At 37.4% G+C, this 15,889-nt stretch overlaps 1 protein-coding gene across 2 annotated transcripts in view; it reads left to right on the forward strand.

Moving 5' to 3' along the window:
• The window catches only part of LOC101850537 (cysteine-rich neurotrophic factor), an 18,547-nt gene extending 10,986 nt beyond the window's left edge, over nucleotides 1-7,561 (forward strand). Inside the window, exons 1-3 of one of the 2 annotated variants that reach the window (XM_005092015.2) lie at nucleotides 2,089-2,180; nucleotides 3,072-3,295; nucleotides 7,270-7,561. In XM_005092015.2, the coding sequence (XP_005092072.1) occupies nucleotides 3,113-3,295; nucleotides 7,270-7,422 (336 nt within the window). In that variant the 5' untranslated portion in view covers nucleotides 2,089-2,180; nucleotides 3,072-3,112 and the 3' untranslated portion in view covers nucleotides 7,423-7,561. Of the gene's footprint in view, nucleotides 1-2,088; nucleotides 2,181-3,071; nucleotides 3,296-7,269 lie in introns of those variants that run through there. The other variant, XM_005092014.3, reaches the window with a different exon arrangement.
• The last annotated feature ends 8,328 nt before the right edge of the window (nucleotides 7,562-15,889 follow it).

The raw sequence follows: 15,889 nt of genomic DNA on the forward strand, positions 1-15,889 counted from the left end.
CACACACACACACATACACACTCACATACACAATTTCCGAGTGTTGCCATGGAATTTTAAATATTTTTGATAGCTCTTGGAATACCGTAAACCTGTTCATGTTCAGAACTGTTATTAATACTGATTAAAACGAATAGTTTAGTTGTATTTTAAAAAGTACTGGAAACTTTTTTGTGGAATACATGTACTTGATGTGGTCCAAGCTCGCATAAATTCTATTTCCAGAGGCCCCCATGTGGTTCTAGTTTAAGAGCCATATCCTGCACACTACAATTGTTGTTCTTGCCTCACCGTGTTATTTGTCTTTCCTCTTCATATCACCATAGATGCAGTGTCCGAGCAGTCTATGAAACCTTCGGAGACAACTACTGGAGTGTGTCTAATTAGCCTTTATACCTCAGATTTTTGCCCTGTTGCTTAATAATAATAGATAGATAGCATTTGTATAGCGCAAATCCCAGCTCAACAGCAAGCTCTATGCGCTTCACAATCTATACTATTACCCCAGAAGCTGCTGACCTGAGAGCATCCTGAAACAACCTCAACTTCCTAGGAAGCATACAGTGCAAGCGGCCATTTATAGGCGCAAAAAACACTAATATACTGATAAGATCTTTCGCTGTCTATGGCTGGGTACCCTTTCCCACCTGGGTGAAGTGAGGAAAATGTGTGTAAAGTGCCTTTCCCAAGGACACAACGTCGGGCCCGCGGCTCGAACCCCCGAACCCGCAACCTCACGATAACGAGTCCGGTAGCCTAACCACTTGAAATTTATAGGGGGTGCCCACTACGAATGGGATCGGCCGATCGGGCCGATCGCCCGACTCGATCGCCTCAAAAGCAAACGTGTTTGTTTTCAGTTTCAGGTGATCGAGTCGAGCGATCGGCCCGATCCAGCCGTTGTGGGCACCCCGTATTAAGATTGTAGCATATCATATTATGGAATCATGTCACCATGTTTTTTCCAATAGCTCGGCCAAATCTTTTCTCTGTAACGTGTATTGAGAAGTAAGGATCTGTATCCTTACGTTTCAAAATTATGATATCATTTTTAACATTATGCTTGCATTCTGTCTTTCTGTGTCCTTTGCTTTTTTATGTATTGTTGAGTTATTTATTTATCTCGGAGGGAAAGGGGTTATGAACAACGAGTTTCAAAATTACAAAGACAAAAATTTTGTCTAAAAGTACCAAAATGACGTGGTTTACAAAACCTCACTACATAAAATACCTGTGACATGGACATAATAGTGCAACACGGCTGAAAATCTGATTTCCCTAATGTTAGCGCTGTCTACCGAGATGAATGTTTCCTTTCATAAGCTTGCAAAATAATATGTTCGTCCTGATAAATTGTTCTTGCTGTACTCGTTAAGTTTGACAAGTACACCTCAACAATCCTGCAAAGTAGCTGGAGTTTGTAGACGATAAGAAAAAGAAAGAGAGAGAGAGAGAGAGAGAGAGAGAGAGAGAGAGAGAAAGTTTGAACATATTAAAATACGTATGTGAATATTGAGTACGTGTGCGTGCGAGAGTGCATACGTATGGGCGTGTGTGTGTCTGTGTGTGAGTGAGCGCGGGTGTGTGTGTGTGTGTGTGTGTGTGTGTGTGTGTGTGTGTGTGTGTGTGTGTTTGTGTGTGTTTGTGTGTTCACGTGTTTTGTGCATGTGACAGAAGATGTAAAACCCCAACACACTTTACAGACAGCTGTTGATGTTTGGTGTGGGTTCTCTGGTGTGGCGGGGGGTTTGGGGGGGGGGGGGGGGGGAGAGGTGGTGAGAGAAGGTACAGAAAATCACAGTCTGAAATCTTAATTATCAGATTATCGTAAATGCCTTGAATAATATGTACTCTAAAAGAAGACTTTTTGCAGCCTCATTTACATTGTTATTGCTTCCATGTCATCTGCCAACACCCGCTGGTTCCTATGCAAAACCTGCAGGTAAAAAAGCAGGTGCTTGATAACGATTATGCGTATCGGTGTTCCACTGCGGTGCGTGCATTATTATACCGCATCAACACCTGCTTCCCTGCAATGGTTAGTGTAAAATAAACAGTCATCATTTCGGATGGGGGAGAGATCTTATTGCTTTTAAAGAGCATAATTTCCCTGAATTAGAACAGAACTCTCAGTCGAAGCAGGAATCTGTGAGCAGCCAGTTGCATTTGCTTCAAATAAGGTAAATTAAAATTCTTTCTTGATACTCATATACATGTATTCCAAAATAACCATGTACAGTGAGAATAAAATCTGTTCTTCAAAAAGACTAAGTTGTTTGTTGGTTACAGATGATGATTTAGACACGTTCTTAATTGTAATAAAGAATAAAGCAACAATGATTTATCTTTGAGAGACAATAATATTTCTCTGTATTTCTTGGTTTTCTCAGTGCACTCATAACAACGTCATCAAGAATTGTAGTCGAGATAGTTTTGCCAGCGTAAAAGCTATAACCTCGACGAAACTAAACGAAGTGATTCAGTGATGATGTGTGTCGTAAATATTTGTACGATATCACAGACTTACAGCAGCGGTTGTTGTTTTTTTTTTTCAATTTTGTTAAATTCCTCAGATTAAGAAATAAATAAAATTCTAACGTTAAAATAATTATGCCTGTCACATTATTTAATTACGTGCTGTAAAAAAATTGCATTATTTCAACTGCTTGAAGGAATTTAGTCAAGTTCAAAGAGAGCTGAAACAAACATGAATGTATTGCAAACGTTGAGGATTTCTAAAAAGGTCTCCAAAATAGATGGTGTTTTGTAAATGGCATAGAATTACCTAAAGTTGTGGCTCGTCGAGAACAGCCTGAAAATTATGTTTTTTGTAATGCTCGCTACAATTACGTGACAATACGACTACCAATGTCTATCTCAATAGACCTGACATAATTTCCTTTCTATGTTCCACTTCTTTTCGTCTGCCCCTTTTGCCCACTCACCATTTCTTATCCACTCTTTGGAATGTTTTTAGAATCAATTCCGTCTAAACACACTACTCAGAAATGAAATTAATTTAAATATCTTACTCCTTTTGTTTTATTTTCATTTTTGTCTGTTCCGAACAGATCATCACTCCCCAATATAGCTGGCCAAATACAACAGAAGAATGCTGAAGCTAGTCGTAGTTCTATCAGCGCTGGTGGCTATAGGGATGTCCATGCACAGTGAGCCCACTGACTTTTTCTGTAACCTCGCCTGTGAGGGCTTTGAATTCCAGGAGTTCAAGTGTCAGCAAAAGTGCACTTCGACCAGCTTTGCGTACTCTGATGATTTTGAGGACTGTTTGTCTGTGAGTATATTATACCCAGCACATGTTCAAAGGTTGATATCAGGCACAGTCAAAATATATCTAATTTCTATCATAACCAGTATACACCCAATATATGCTCGAGTGCTCATATCAGACATAATCAGTATATACTCCATATAAGCTCAAGTGCAGTCTGGTTAACTAGCACAATCAGCATATACATAAATACCCGATATATGCTCGAGTGCTCATATTAGGCTTAATCAGCGCGGGACCTCGGCACCCGTTTGCCTCTCACAACTGGTACCACTGGGAACTCCATCCCGATCCTGGCATAACTGCTGGAGGACTGCTGGGTTGTGTGTTAACGAGTAAGTCAGCATAATAAGCAACGCTCATCGCTCCAATTAAATATCGGCTGATTGACTGATTGACTGACTGATTGTAGATTGTAAGGTTCAAGCACTCGTTAACAAAACTTAGATTATTTTACTGGTAGGCTGCTTTGACTCTCCCTGTCAAGGTTAGTCTGCTCTGTGTGTGATTTTATCTAATCAAAGAGAAGGAGATAGTCAAAAAAGATCCTTCCCTCCATAGAAATTGACATATCTTATGCATGAATTGGCAAATACTTTAACCACTCCACCCAAACACAAGTCACATACAAGTGTCTAGTGCATTTATTCTTATGATGCATGAGTACGGAAGTCGATATGTGATGCATCTGAAGTCGCAGATTGCTATTATTAAATTCCTTAATAAACAACAATATGTACTCACGCCGGAATCCAAAATATTTCCGCTCGATGGGTTATGAACAAATAAAGGACATCATTTATTTGCTTTCTCTTCACATATTTGTTTAAAGCCATGAACAAAGTTTAACAGTTCTACTTGACAAAAACCTCACACTTAAGTTTCACGTTTTCTTTTGTTTAAAAGTGCTTCAGTTCCGCCTGTTAGGACTCACTTTGGCTGTGTGAGATCAGTCACAGTAGAGAGACACAATTCCGCCAAAATGTATTATGCAACGTGGTTTTGTGCCCCCCAGATCCTTGTGCCAGCGACCGTGGTTTATTACCGATGAATAATAAGAATACTCCAGCGGAGAAAAAAGAACGATAAATCCCATTAAAAAAATTTTAAGGAGTTTTTATCTTTTGTTGTATACTACGAAAATCGAACTTTCCTCTCCCCCGAATAAACCCACGGACCAGAGCTATATCCTGTGCTGTGTAAGGATTTTGAAAAACCACCGCAAGACTAGTTCTAACCATGAGGTACAGACTTTCAAATTTTGAATCTTCCTTTTAGTCCAGTTTCTTAAAACGTGACTTATCTCTTGGGTTTTTTTTTGTTTTTTGTTTTTTTCCAACTGGTCTTCACTTATATTCTGTCTTCGAGAGGACCAAGCCGACAACAAGCACAAGAAATTAGTGTGCTTACTTTTGAATAATATTTCCAAATTTCTTTCTATGATTAGGTCAAACATGAATAAAAGTGCATCCAGAGGGTTGCAGATTTGACTTCTCCTTCAATGTTTTCATTGTTTTACCCACAAGGCAGACGAGTAAAATAAATATTGAGTTTTGACAGCATGAGATCGGAAGGGTGTGGTTGTCACTTAGACATGCGCAGTCCTCATTAAGTTTTGATTCTTCCCGAATTTTTGTCCTACCATCCTTAAACTTTTATAACACCCATTTCCTTATCTTCTCAGAAATCACTAGGACTGTGTGCCCTTTCCTAGCAGAACTTGCAAATAAAGAGTTCTTGACCACTTAAGGGATACCTAAATTCTTGGCAAAATTATTGGAAACCTTTCATATTATTACATTCGGAGTATACCCGTTATGCCCTCAATAAAGGTGTTCATAGAGCATTTTACAAAATTATTCAATTGGTTATACATTCGTTTGTGTATCACGATTCATACGTCCGTATTACTTGTGTATGTAGTTTTATTTCACTCATTTTCTTAATTACATTCATGAATATTTTGCTAAAGTTTTTGTCTTTCGTCTTATTTCCTTTAAGATTTTTGTTTATCTGTTCGTTTGTGGGGGGGTTTTTTTTGCTTTCTTTTTCTGGCAGGGGATGAGTAGGTGGTTGGGAATGGAAGAAGGGTCGGGGGGGGGGGGGAGAATCAGGTTAAATCAGCTGATTTCGTGCATTGTAGAGAATGACATTTGGTCAAACCTAATTTCCCTTCCCTGCTTTCATAAACTTTTTCCCCCCTCCCTCCCTTATTCTCTTCTTTTTGGGGCGTCGAATTCCCCAAATATCAGTTTTCATTCCTTAAAAAAAGCTTCTTAAGTTCTTCCGTTAATGAGGTCACAGTCGCAACTTTAGAAGAAACAGAATAGGAGAACATTCATTAAAAGTTATAAAATATATATGTTATTTGACTGTAACCTATGCCGTTATTAGATCCAAGATTTGATGTAACATATTATGAGAAGCTGGGGACTGAACTGATCATCTGCAATCTTTATTAACCGCAACAAACAATTGTATTACTATTCTTCCTCTTTTCTCGGAGAATTATTTATCTTCTGGGCCGCTGTTTCTAAAACTCCTAACATCTACCTCATTTCTATTCGGAAACTGGAAGTGCTAACTCTGTTAAAAGAACGAGCTTCATACAATTCTTCTCGAGAGTTTTAAGAAAAAGAAAACGTTATGCATAAAAATTGTGGCTCACACAATATGAATTGAGAGCTCCTACCGTTGCTGTTGGATATTTCAGCCGAGAAAACAGCTCATTAATAGCTTTCAAATATTTTGGAGTGCAATCGAGGGTCCAAGGGGTAATAGAAATGTGCAAATTGCCTTCAGGTTTACCATTCTCCGGCAAAATGTCAATGGCTGTACAATTATTGATATAACAAGCTTCAGGGGTTTGAGTTTCTCAGGATAACTTTTTTCTATTGGAAACTGTCTTATCTCGGTCGTATATTATCATCAATGATGAACAGTCAACTATCTCCCTCTTTGTTGTCATTGCTTTTTCCTCCCCACTCGCTCTCTCTCTCTCTCTCTCTCTCTCTCTCTCTCTCTCTCTCTCTCTCTCTCTCTCTCTCTCTCTCTCTCTCTCTCTCTCTCTCTCTCTCTAGCTCTCTCTCTCTAGCTCTCTGTTTCTTTCTATATTATATATATATATATATATATATATATATATATATATATATATATAAAACACATCTCTCTCACTCTCCAAATCAATATAGGGAGGTGTGAGTCTACCACAATATTCACCCGAAAATGTGAAAACCTGCAATTATAACACAAATGACATTTCTATTTCTTCTCCCATAGAGAGAAAGAGAGAGAGAGAGAGAGAGAGAGAGAGAGAGAGTGTGTGTGTGTGTGTGTGTGTGTGTGTGTGTGTGTGTGTGTGTGTGTGTGTGTGTGTGTGTGTGTGTGTGTGTGTGTGTGTGTGTGTGTGTACGCCAGAGACAGAGAGAGAGAGGGGGGGAATAAGAGAGAGAGATAGAAAGAAAGAGCGAGAGAGGGAGAGAGAGTGAGAGTGGGAGAGAGAGAGAGAGAGAGAGAGAGAGAGAGAGAGAGAGAGAGAGAGAGAGAGAGAGATGTCTCGGCTGTAAACAATGGCAGCGATGTTATAAAGTTCATTTGCACTCATACAACCACAACAAGTACGAACATGGACTATAATACAAGCAAGTTACATTGAACGCTTTGAAGTAAATATCATTCTTTATCTCATATACAATAACCTTACGAGTACACATAGTAGTCGACAGATGGGAGACAGGGAAATATCAGGATAATTTGGGGGGGGGGGGTGTAGAGCATCTGAGCAAAGACTATGAATAAAGAACCATGATCACCGATGTGTGTCGCAGATCTTGAACGTATTAGGGAGAATGCTACCGAACGGAATACTAATAAACATTCTGAATGGTCCCAAAATCATAAGCATCCTCGCCATCAATCCCACCACCACAAATTATTACAGCTATTTACTACCACCATTACTTCCGCATCCCCAGGCCTGCTTTGACCTGGTCAAACCCTGCCAGGATGCCTGCCACGAACATTTCCAGGAAGTTTTCGACGCATGCCACCCCAAATGTCAAGCGGACGATTCATGCCAACAGACCTGCTTCAAAGAGGGATTCATGGCCAAGTACAAGCCTGCCTGAAACTAAAGAGGCTGGCCAAGCCAGAGTTCGTTTCTGACCCACACATAGACATTTCATAGCGTTTCAGGCAAGACATATTGGCCGAAATAGGCTGTGTGCGCTTCTATCGACAATAATAAATGTTGGTGACAAAGTAGTAGTAAGCGTCTTGATCTTTCTTTTTTTTCCCCATTCTACAGATATCTTCAAGCTCTTCTTCTTTCCCACAATGCGAGTCAGACTCTGCTACCATCATGGAATATCGAAAGTGATTGAAGTTTTAGACCCCAGCATTGTAGACAAACTTCAAAAGTGACGGCAGGAAGAATAGATCTAACTCAATTATACAAAAAAGGAAATAGCAAAGTCATAGACTGTACTTTCGCTATTTCAACGCATAATATACATTATCTAAATGTTCTTGATGGGGACGTAAAAACACCTTCTTTGAAAGCATATTACTATTAATGTTACACTGTACTGAGAAGGAGATAGCTAGCTTCGTAAATGGAGCAATTCTAACTATTTAACTCTCAATAAACATACGGGTGCTTCATTACTATCTATCCCACCAGTGAGAAGAACAGAAAAATGTCGAAGTACAAACCATTGCGGGAGGCTAAAAAAGCTGAATAGACAAAGGGGTGGTGATCAAGATTACTTCCTGCACAAAGTGGGAGGATACTGACATAATAACATACTTAACGGTTCATCAAATACAAAATTACCTTTCTGACCTACTCAGTGTTTGAAGAGCAGTATACAATCCGACAACTTGTATTATTCTTTCTAACATTTATTCAGGTAAATTACTGACAGAAACAGACATGTTATTATTCTGCTACGACTAAGTCAAGGGCGTAATTAGAAATTGAAGGTGGAATTCGTGAGTGAAATGATTTTTTTTACTACTTTTGAAAGAACCCTTTCTTCTCACCCTGAACACTGAAATACAACGAACGAAGAGTTTCCTCTTCGAAGTTTATTGATTTTTCTCTCTACATGGGCAATACATTCAAGAAGACGATGAAGAAGAAGAAGAAGAAGAAGAAGAAGAAGAAGAAGAAGAAGAAGAAGAAGAAAAAGAAGAAGAAGAAGAAGAAGAAGAGGAGGAGGAAGAGGAGGAGGAGGAGAACAACAACAGCAGCAGCAACAAAAGCAGAAGCAACAACAGCAACAACAACATCAGCACAACAACAACAATAACTGTTTTTATTACTGCTAACTCTAATATTAAGCAGGGTTCACTTAAGCTGCAGCTCAATCACAGAGTGTTCTCAGCCTTCGCGAAGTCGTCCTTTCGTTCCTTTGGATAGAGGCCAAATAGTATGATGTCTCAGGTCGCTAGCAAATAATATGTGTCATGCCCTCTTTGTTGTCAAGTTATTAACAGAGCAGGAGAAAGAGGTGTAGATCACTCTGGAGAGTAAACTAAAATACCTCAAAAGAGAAATACAAGCCATCTGCTATAAAATAGACAACAACAAAAATATTAAATGGAAAATAAATATCTGTCCACAGTACAAGTGTAAATATACAAATGTGTATTATATATATATATATATATATATATATAGAAAGAGAGAGAGAGAGAGAGAGAGAGAGAGAGAGAGAGAGAGAGAGAGAGAGACAGATATATAACCCCCCCCTCCCAATCCCCAGGCAGGCTTATTAAAGCTGAAAATGTTGTTTTAAAAAAGCAGCTTTTCCCACTTTTTAAAAAGCATCGATAATATCACTGTTTAATGTATCACCCCAACAACAGCAGATCAGAAAGGGACACCAGAAATTACCCAGGTAGCATAGAAAATTGGAAAGGGGTCCAGATCTACTCAGATATTATTTGAGGATGATCTTACATTTATTGCAGTAACCCACTTTGTGTGTGTTTATCTGTGTTTGTAAGGAGAGAGAGACAGAGAGAAAGAGAGAAAGAGAGAGAGAGAGAGAGAGAGAGAGAGAGAAAGGAGGGGGGGTTAGAAGGGGAGAGGAGAGGGAGATAAAGAGATACAGAAACAAAGAAATAAAGCAACAAAGAGACAAATAGTAGTGTAGGGATGGGAGGGAAGGAGAGGATTAAAAGAATTGTTTGAATTTTTTTATTTTTTAAAAATCATTTTTTTTAAAAATTTAAATTTAAATTTATTTATTTATTTATTTATTTATTTATTTATTTTATATATATATTTTTATTTTTTTAAAATTCATTATTATTTTTTTTTGGGGGGGGGGGGCATATCGCGTATTTTGACATGGATTAGGGGGATTTGAGTGTTGAGTTCAGTGTCCCACCTTTATGAGATGCTTTCCAATGCATCATTGCTTTTGGCTCCTGAGAACCCCATATACGATCCAAATGAAACGAACCTCTGCACTTTTTTTAATACTACGATGAAGAAACATTTCTACTACTTTAACCTTAGCACACTTTGAAGCGTAGAATCGGCGATATTACTAGGCAGAATTATTTTTTGTTTAAAAAACCCAAAAAAACCTGTGTAATCAAAGGCTCAAATCATAAGCTTCAACGGATCCTTGAAATAGCATAGCTATGATCGTTCGCACCCCACCAAGCACGGCCAGACGGTATCACGCCATACTGTTTGTCAAAGGAAAAGAGAGGTTTCATTGTCGGTGTGGCCCAGGCCTCGCAAAATAAGGTGCTCGGGAGTCTTGTACTGGCATGGAGGAGGATAAGGAGCGGATAATGTGGAACATGCACTGCATTTGTCGTCTCATGACTGTCGTAAGGAAGACTCCTTAGGGACCAATCATGCGGTCGACTATACCCTCCGTAAATACAATCGTTTTAAAATCGAAAGGGGAGATGTCGTAGAGTTGCTATGCCTTTATATTTCAAACATCTGCGACTGATTAGGCTGACTCGCACGGCAGTGCCCGGGACTTGAATTTGCATACTCCAGGAAAGGTAGTGCCAAAGTGTAAGTTTGCTGGTTCATCATCATCATCATCATCATCATCATCATCATCATCATCAGCAGCAGCAGCAGCAGCAGCAGCAGCATCATCATCATCATCATGATCATCATGATCATCATCATCATCATCATCATCATCATCATCATCATCATCATCATCATCATCGTCGTCGTCGTCAGTGTAAATCGTCAAACCCGTTATTTTATTTTAAAAAACGTCTATTTTGTTATATTATGTACAAGCTAACTCTAACAGAAATTACTACTACATTAATAAAAATCTATGCATAACTAACTAACCAATATTCGACACCACATCAGGACACGGGACAGAAAAGAAAAGCTTGCTGGTATGTGGAGCTAGAAGCTGAAGTTGGCTTTCTATTGTCTGGATCGTCAGCACAGCGCATGTGGTCATCTGAATGACGGTTCAGCTTCTAGACACGTTTGTTTCCAAGAGGATGTGGCTGACCCCCAGTCCCAACGACCCGTTACTATGACGACACAGATAAGATTTTTTTATCTCAGGAAAAAATTAAACAGGTAATTTCAGTAGTTTGCGCTATTCATTTAGGTTTTGAACTCTGGCAGCAGTGTCATCATTGCATTTGCTGGCATTTATAAGACGATAAATTCTACATGATGTGCATGTGCAAGTGTGTGTGTGTGTGTGTGTGTGTGTGTGTGTGTGTGTGTGTGTGTGTGTGCGTGCATGTGCGTTTATGCGTGTATAAATAAAAATTTAGCAGTAAATGATGGATAAATAGGAGGCCTGAAGAGCTTTAAAAACAACCTCAGCAATTCAAGTATAAAATGAGGAATAGATGGCTCTAAAAACACAAATATGGCTGACATCATCTGAAACGATGTTAAGTACACTCACATCAAAGAATATTTGCCAGCTGTGCTAGTAATTGTTGTTGTGGGGTTTTTATGGGGGTGAGGTGGGTTTTTTGGGTTGTTGTTTTTTTACAATAAATGTAGACCATACACCTTTTGGCAATAAGCAGGACGAGGCGGAAAATTAAGTGGGTCACTACATAGAACATGTGTGCAGACCCCCCTCTTGTGGACATGATAGCTAAATTACTGAATTATTTGTCTCCACGAAAATGACTTGGGTTTTTTTCGGTATTAAAGCTGTAGGAACACAATAGTTTCTGGTGTGTGTTTATGTATAAAAGTAGACAGACCTACCCTTTGCTGACATTATATTGCAGCTCTATCACATTATTCTCTAACCTTTCAAGATATCTTCGGTAAGTTGGAATCAAACCGTTAAACAGAAATAGGATTTTTGTGTAGTATTGTTTGTCCGCTTTCTAGCAAAAAATAACGGGTTTTTAGGGGTGAGTTCATAGTACCACTTTCACAAAGCTACCCATTACCCTATTAATATACTTTTACATTTGAAAAAGTTTATCTTTGAATGTTGCTTTGTTCAGAGTAAACAACTATAGTCATTAAATGCAATCAGACAAGCGTACAGTAGAGTAAGTATTCATTTGCTAGGGCATTATTTTAAAATGAAAAAAACTTTGATACGTACATAAAATGCAACACGTCGTGTCATGCTATGACGATATTTTGCCAAGCCTGATTTTTTAAGCTAAATTTTGAGTGACCATTATCTCGGGCGTCTCTAAACATAGATCAAATATTAATCAGTCAGGTGATGTAGGTTTTATTTAGCTTTAAATTGGCATGCTGCATGAGTGGGTAGTGCATTACTTTAACATGTTGATTGGGTGATTACATTTTCAGGTTTCTATTGGACGCCACTGTATAATGAGAATGCTTTATTAAAAATTGCTATAGATATGAGTCTTGCTCAATAATGATGACAATCTGTTTGAATTAAAGGAATTGGTTGCTGTAGCTCTCTCTCTCTCTCTCTCTCTCTCTCTCTCTCTCTCTCTCTCTCTCTGAGTCTATGTCTGTATCTATCCCTCCCTGTCTCTCTCTCTGTATCTCTCTCGTTCTCTCTCTCCCTCTCTCCCCCCTCTCTCCTCCTCTCTCTCCTCCCTCTCTCTATCTCTCTCACTCTCTCTGTCTCTCTCTATCGTTGTCTCTTTTTTCTCTCGGTCTCTCTGAGTCTAATTACTTTGTCCTTTCTCTCTCTGTTTCTTTTTCTCTGTCTTTCTTTCCCTCTCTGTCGTTCCCTCTTTCTCTTTCTGTCGCTCCCGCTCCCCCTCTCTCTTTCTCTTTTTCTCTCTTTTTCTCTGTTTCTCTTAGTCTCTATCTTTCTCTCTGTCTCTCTCTGACTCCTTCTCCCCCCCCTCTCTCTCTCTCTCTCTCTCTCTCTCTCTCTCTCTCTCTCTCTCTCTCTTTCCTAAACTTAATTAGTGGAACATGTGAAGAAATGCAATATAACACGTACAGAAAACTTAAAGAAAACAGAAAAAGCAAATGGAATTTTTAAAAAAATTAATGGGTTTTAAAAAAAAACAACAGCAAGAAAACCAAAGCGCTATTTGGAGACGTAGGAACGATACACTGATACGCAAATAAATGCGCAAATAAATGAGCAAGTTGATAAACTAATTTAACTAAGAAGTTGATAAATAGATAAACATTTAAAGCATCGATAAGCAGATAAAACAGATTGATGAAAAACTGATAAAAATTACAGTTGATACCGGAAAAAAAAAATGAATAATCAAATAGATAACTAGAGATACAAATTTCTTGGAACCATACCTACGCCCTATGCCCTACGCCTTACCCCCTGCAATGCGCAAACTGTTCTCGGGCGTCGTATTAACTGAATAAAACGTTTAACGTACTGACTGACATGCGAAATTAATAAAATAATGTGATAAATAAATTTTAATATCTGTACATGAATTAGTGACTCGAACTTCACTCAATATATCTGTTTTCTAACTTCAGAATATCCATATAGAAACTTTAAAAATATTGCCCATGAAACTTGAAACACTTATGTAACTGAAAAACAGTTAGTTACAAATTTGCTGGAAAAACCATTGAAAAAAACCCCTAACAATGATACGAACCCAGAGTCGTAAAACCATTCATAATTGCTAAAAAATACTCTAAAAGAACTTGTAAGCACGTGAAACTAATAACGAAGTACATTGATTAGGTAATCAAATAAATAAGAAAGGAAACAAACAAATAAGGGCTTAGATGAGTAAATAAATGACTATAAACCAAAATTTCAGAATAAGTATCTAGTTGTAGATGTCATAACAATCTCAAAAGCTTTTAAAGTAGTGGTGCGAACGTAAAAATAAAGTAAAGTGTATTGATTAAATATTAAATGATAAAAAATAACTGAATGAATATATATCTAATGTATTAATGTATAAATCACCCGCACTCACAGAGCTATAAGTGGGTGGTTGGCGGGTGCTCTGGTGTGGTTTGCTTCTTCTTTCCTATCAAACGCCTATCGTCTTTATCTCTCCTCCTTCTTTTTCGTGTTTGTTACTCTCTTGTAACACCTCTAATCTTCGCCACTTATATGACCTTATTGTGTTGCAAGTGCCATAAAAGCCTTACTAAAACTAAAACTAAAAGAGCTATACTGCTCAAACCTGGTAATGTAACTAGCGTCATAATGACTTATCAGGTAATGTTTCACTCGCCAAAGGGATAAGGGAGTACTGATTGGATCCATAGAGCGAATGACTGAAACAATGAGCTAATAAATGTATAAACCATTTTAGATCAAAGAGATACAGTCCACATACCTGGTCACTAGCGTACGCAAGTGATGAAGGGTTTTTATGAATTAAATGATTTTAAAAAATACAATAATAATAACTGAATAAAAACATAAATAAATGTATTAATCCCTCGCTATCTAAGATCTACCCTTCATAAACCTGATCACAAGTGTCAAAATAACTCAAAGAAGTTTTTAAGGCAATAATACGGAGGTAAAAGTAAGTAAGGTTTAGTTAATTAAATACAAAAATAGATAATTGAAACAATGATTACATCGTTAGTTGTTACTCTCCAGAGTGCTTTGCTTTTTTTAAAAGTCTCCACGGTTCCAAAAACAGGTGACTATCATCATATAGACTCAACAATTGCATAACCAAACACGAAAGGGAAATGAATTAACATTAAATTTTAAAAAACCCCATAAATAAATGACTGGAACATTGAATGATTAAATGATCATAAATCACCAGCAAACAAAGGGCTACGGTATACAGATCTAGACATAACAACTCAACAATAGCATACCCGAACACGAAAGGGATATGAATTAAATAAATTTTTAGAAAACGTAAGTAAATGACTGGAACATTGAATGATTAAATTAAATGTATAAGTCACTAGCAAGCAAAGAGCCACGATCCACAAAACTGGTCACATTGACTCAACAGATAATGCTACACATCTGAGAGTAATAAAGGCTCGATTAGTTAGACGTTAAGATAAATAAATAAATAAATAAATATACAAAGGAATCAATAAATGAAGAAAGAAAGAAAAGAAAATGTATAAACCAAGCACTAACTATCAAAGAGCCGCGGTCTATAAACCTGGAGGTAAAGAGGAGAAAATTGTGTCACCGAACGCAAACGTGTTTTAAAAAAATAAAATAAAAACATAAATAATTAACTAAAATAAGTTTTAAAATTAAATGAATAAATCACTAGCAATCAAAGAGCAACTGTCCACAAAGCTGGAGATGATGACTCAACTGGTAGTGCTATGTATTAGGAAATAATAAAGGCTTTATCAATTAAACTAAAATAAAGAAAGACATAATTGAATAAATAATCAAATTAATGGCTAAATCGCAGTCAAAGAGCCGCGGTCTACAAACCTGGCTGGACGTAATGAGTCAACAATTGTACCACCGAACGGGAAAGTGTTTTAAAAAACAAAATATAGCAACATAAATAAATAACGGGAACAATAAATAAAAAAATAAAAAAATAAACAGATGCGGCGTACAAACCTGTAGGTAATGAGTTAATAATTGTATCACCGAACGCAAAAGTCATATAAATTGAATATAAAAACATAAAAAAACAACACAAACAATAAATACAAAAAAATAATAAATCAGTCGCAATCAAAGAACCGAGGTGGACAAACCTGTAGCTAATGACTCAACAGGTAGAGCTACGCACTTGAGGGTTCGGTAGTACTCAAAGAGCCACCGTGTAAAAAGCTGTAGGTAATGAGTCAATAAGTGTATCACCGAACACAATAGTACTAAGAATTAAATATAACAACATAAACGAATAAATAATTGAATAAATAAACAAGATAAATCAATAAATCAATAGCAAACAAAAAGCCACGGTGTACAAACCTGTAGGAAATAAGTCAACAATTGTTACGCTGAACACAAAAGTAGTAATATTAAAGATAACAACAAAAATAAATAGATAAATAAATAAAACGACAAATGAATAAATGAATAAATCAGAAGCAATCAAAGCGCCGCGGTGGACCAACCTGTAGGTAATGAGTCAACAATTTTGTCACAGAACGAGAAAGTTATAAAAATTGAATTTTTAAAAAAAGATAAACAACGCCAAAAAATAGATAAATGAATA

This window comes from Aplysia californica, unplaced genomic scaffold, assembly GCF_000002075.1.
Source record: "Aplysia californica isolate F4 #8 unplaced genomic scaffold, AplCal3.0 scaffold00039, whole genome shotgun sequence".
Taxonomy (NCBI): Eukaryota; Metazoa; Mollusca; class Gastropoda; order Aplysiida; family Aplysiidae; genus Aplysia; species Aplysia californica.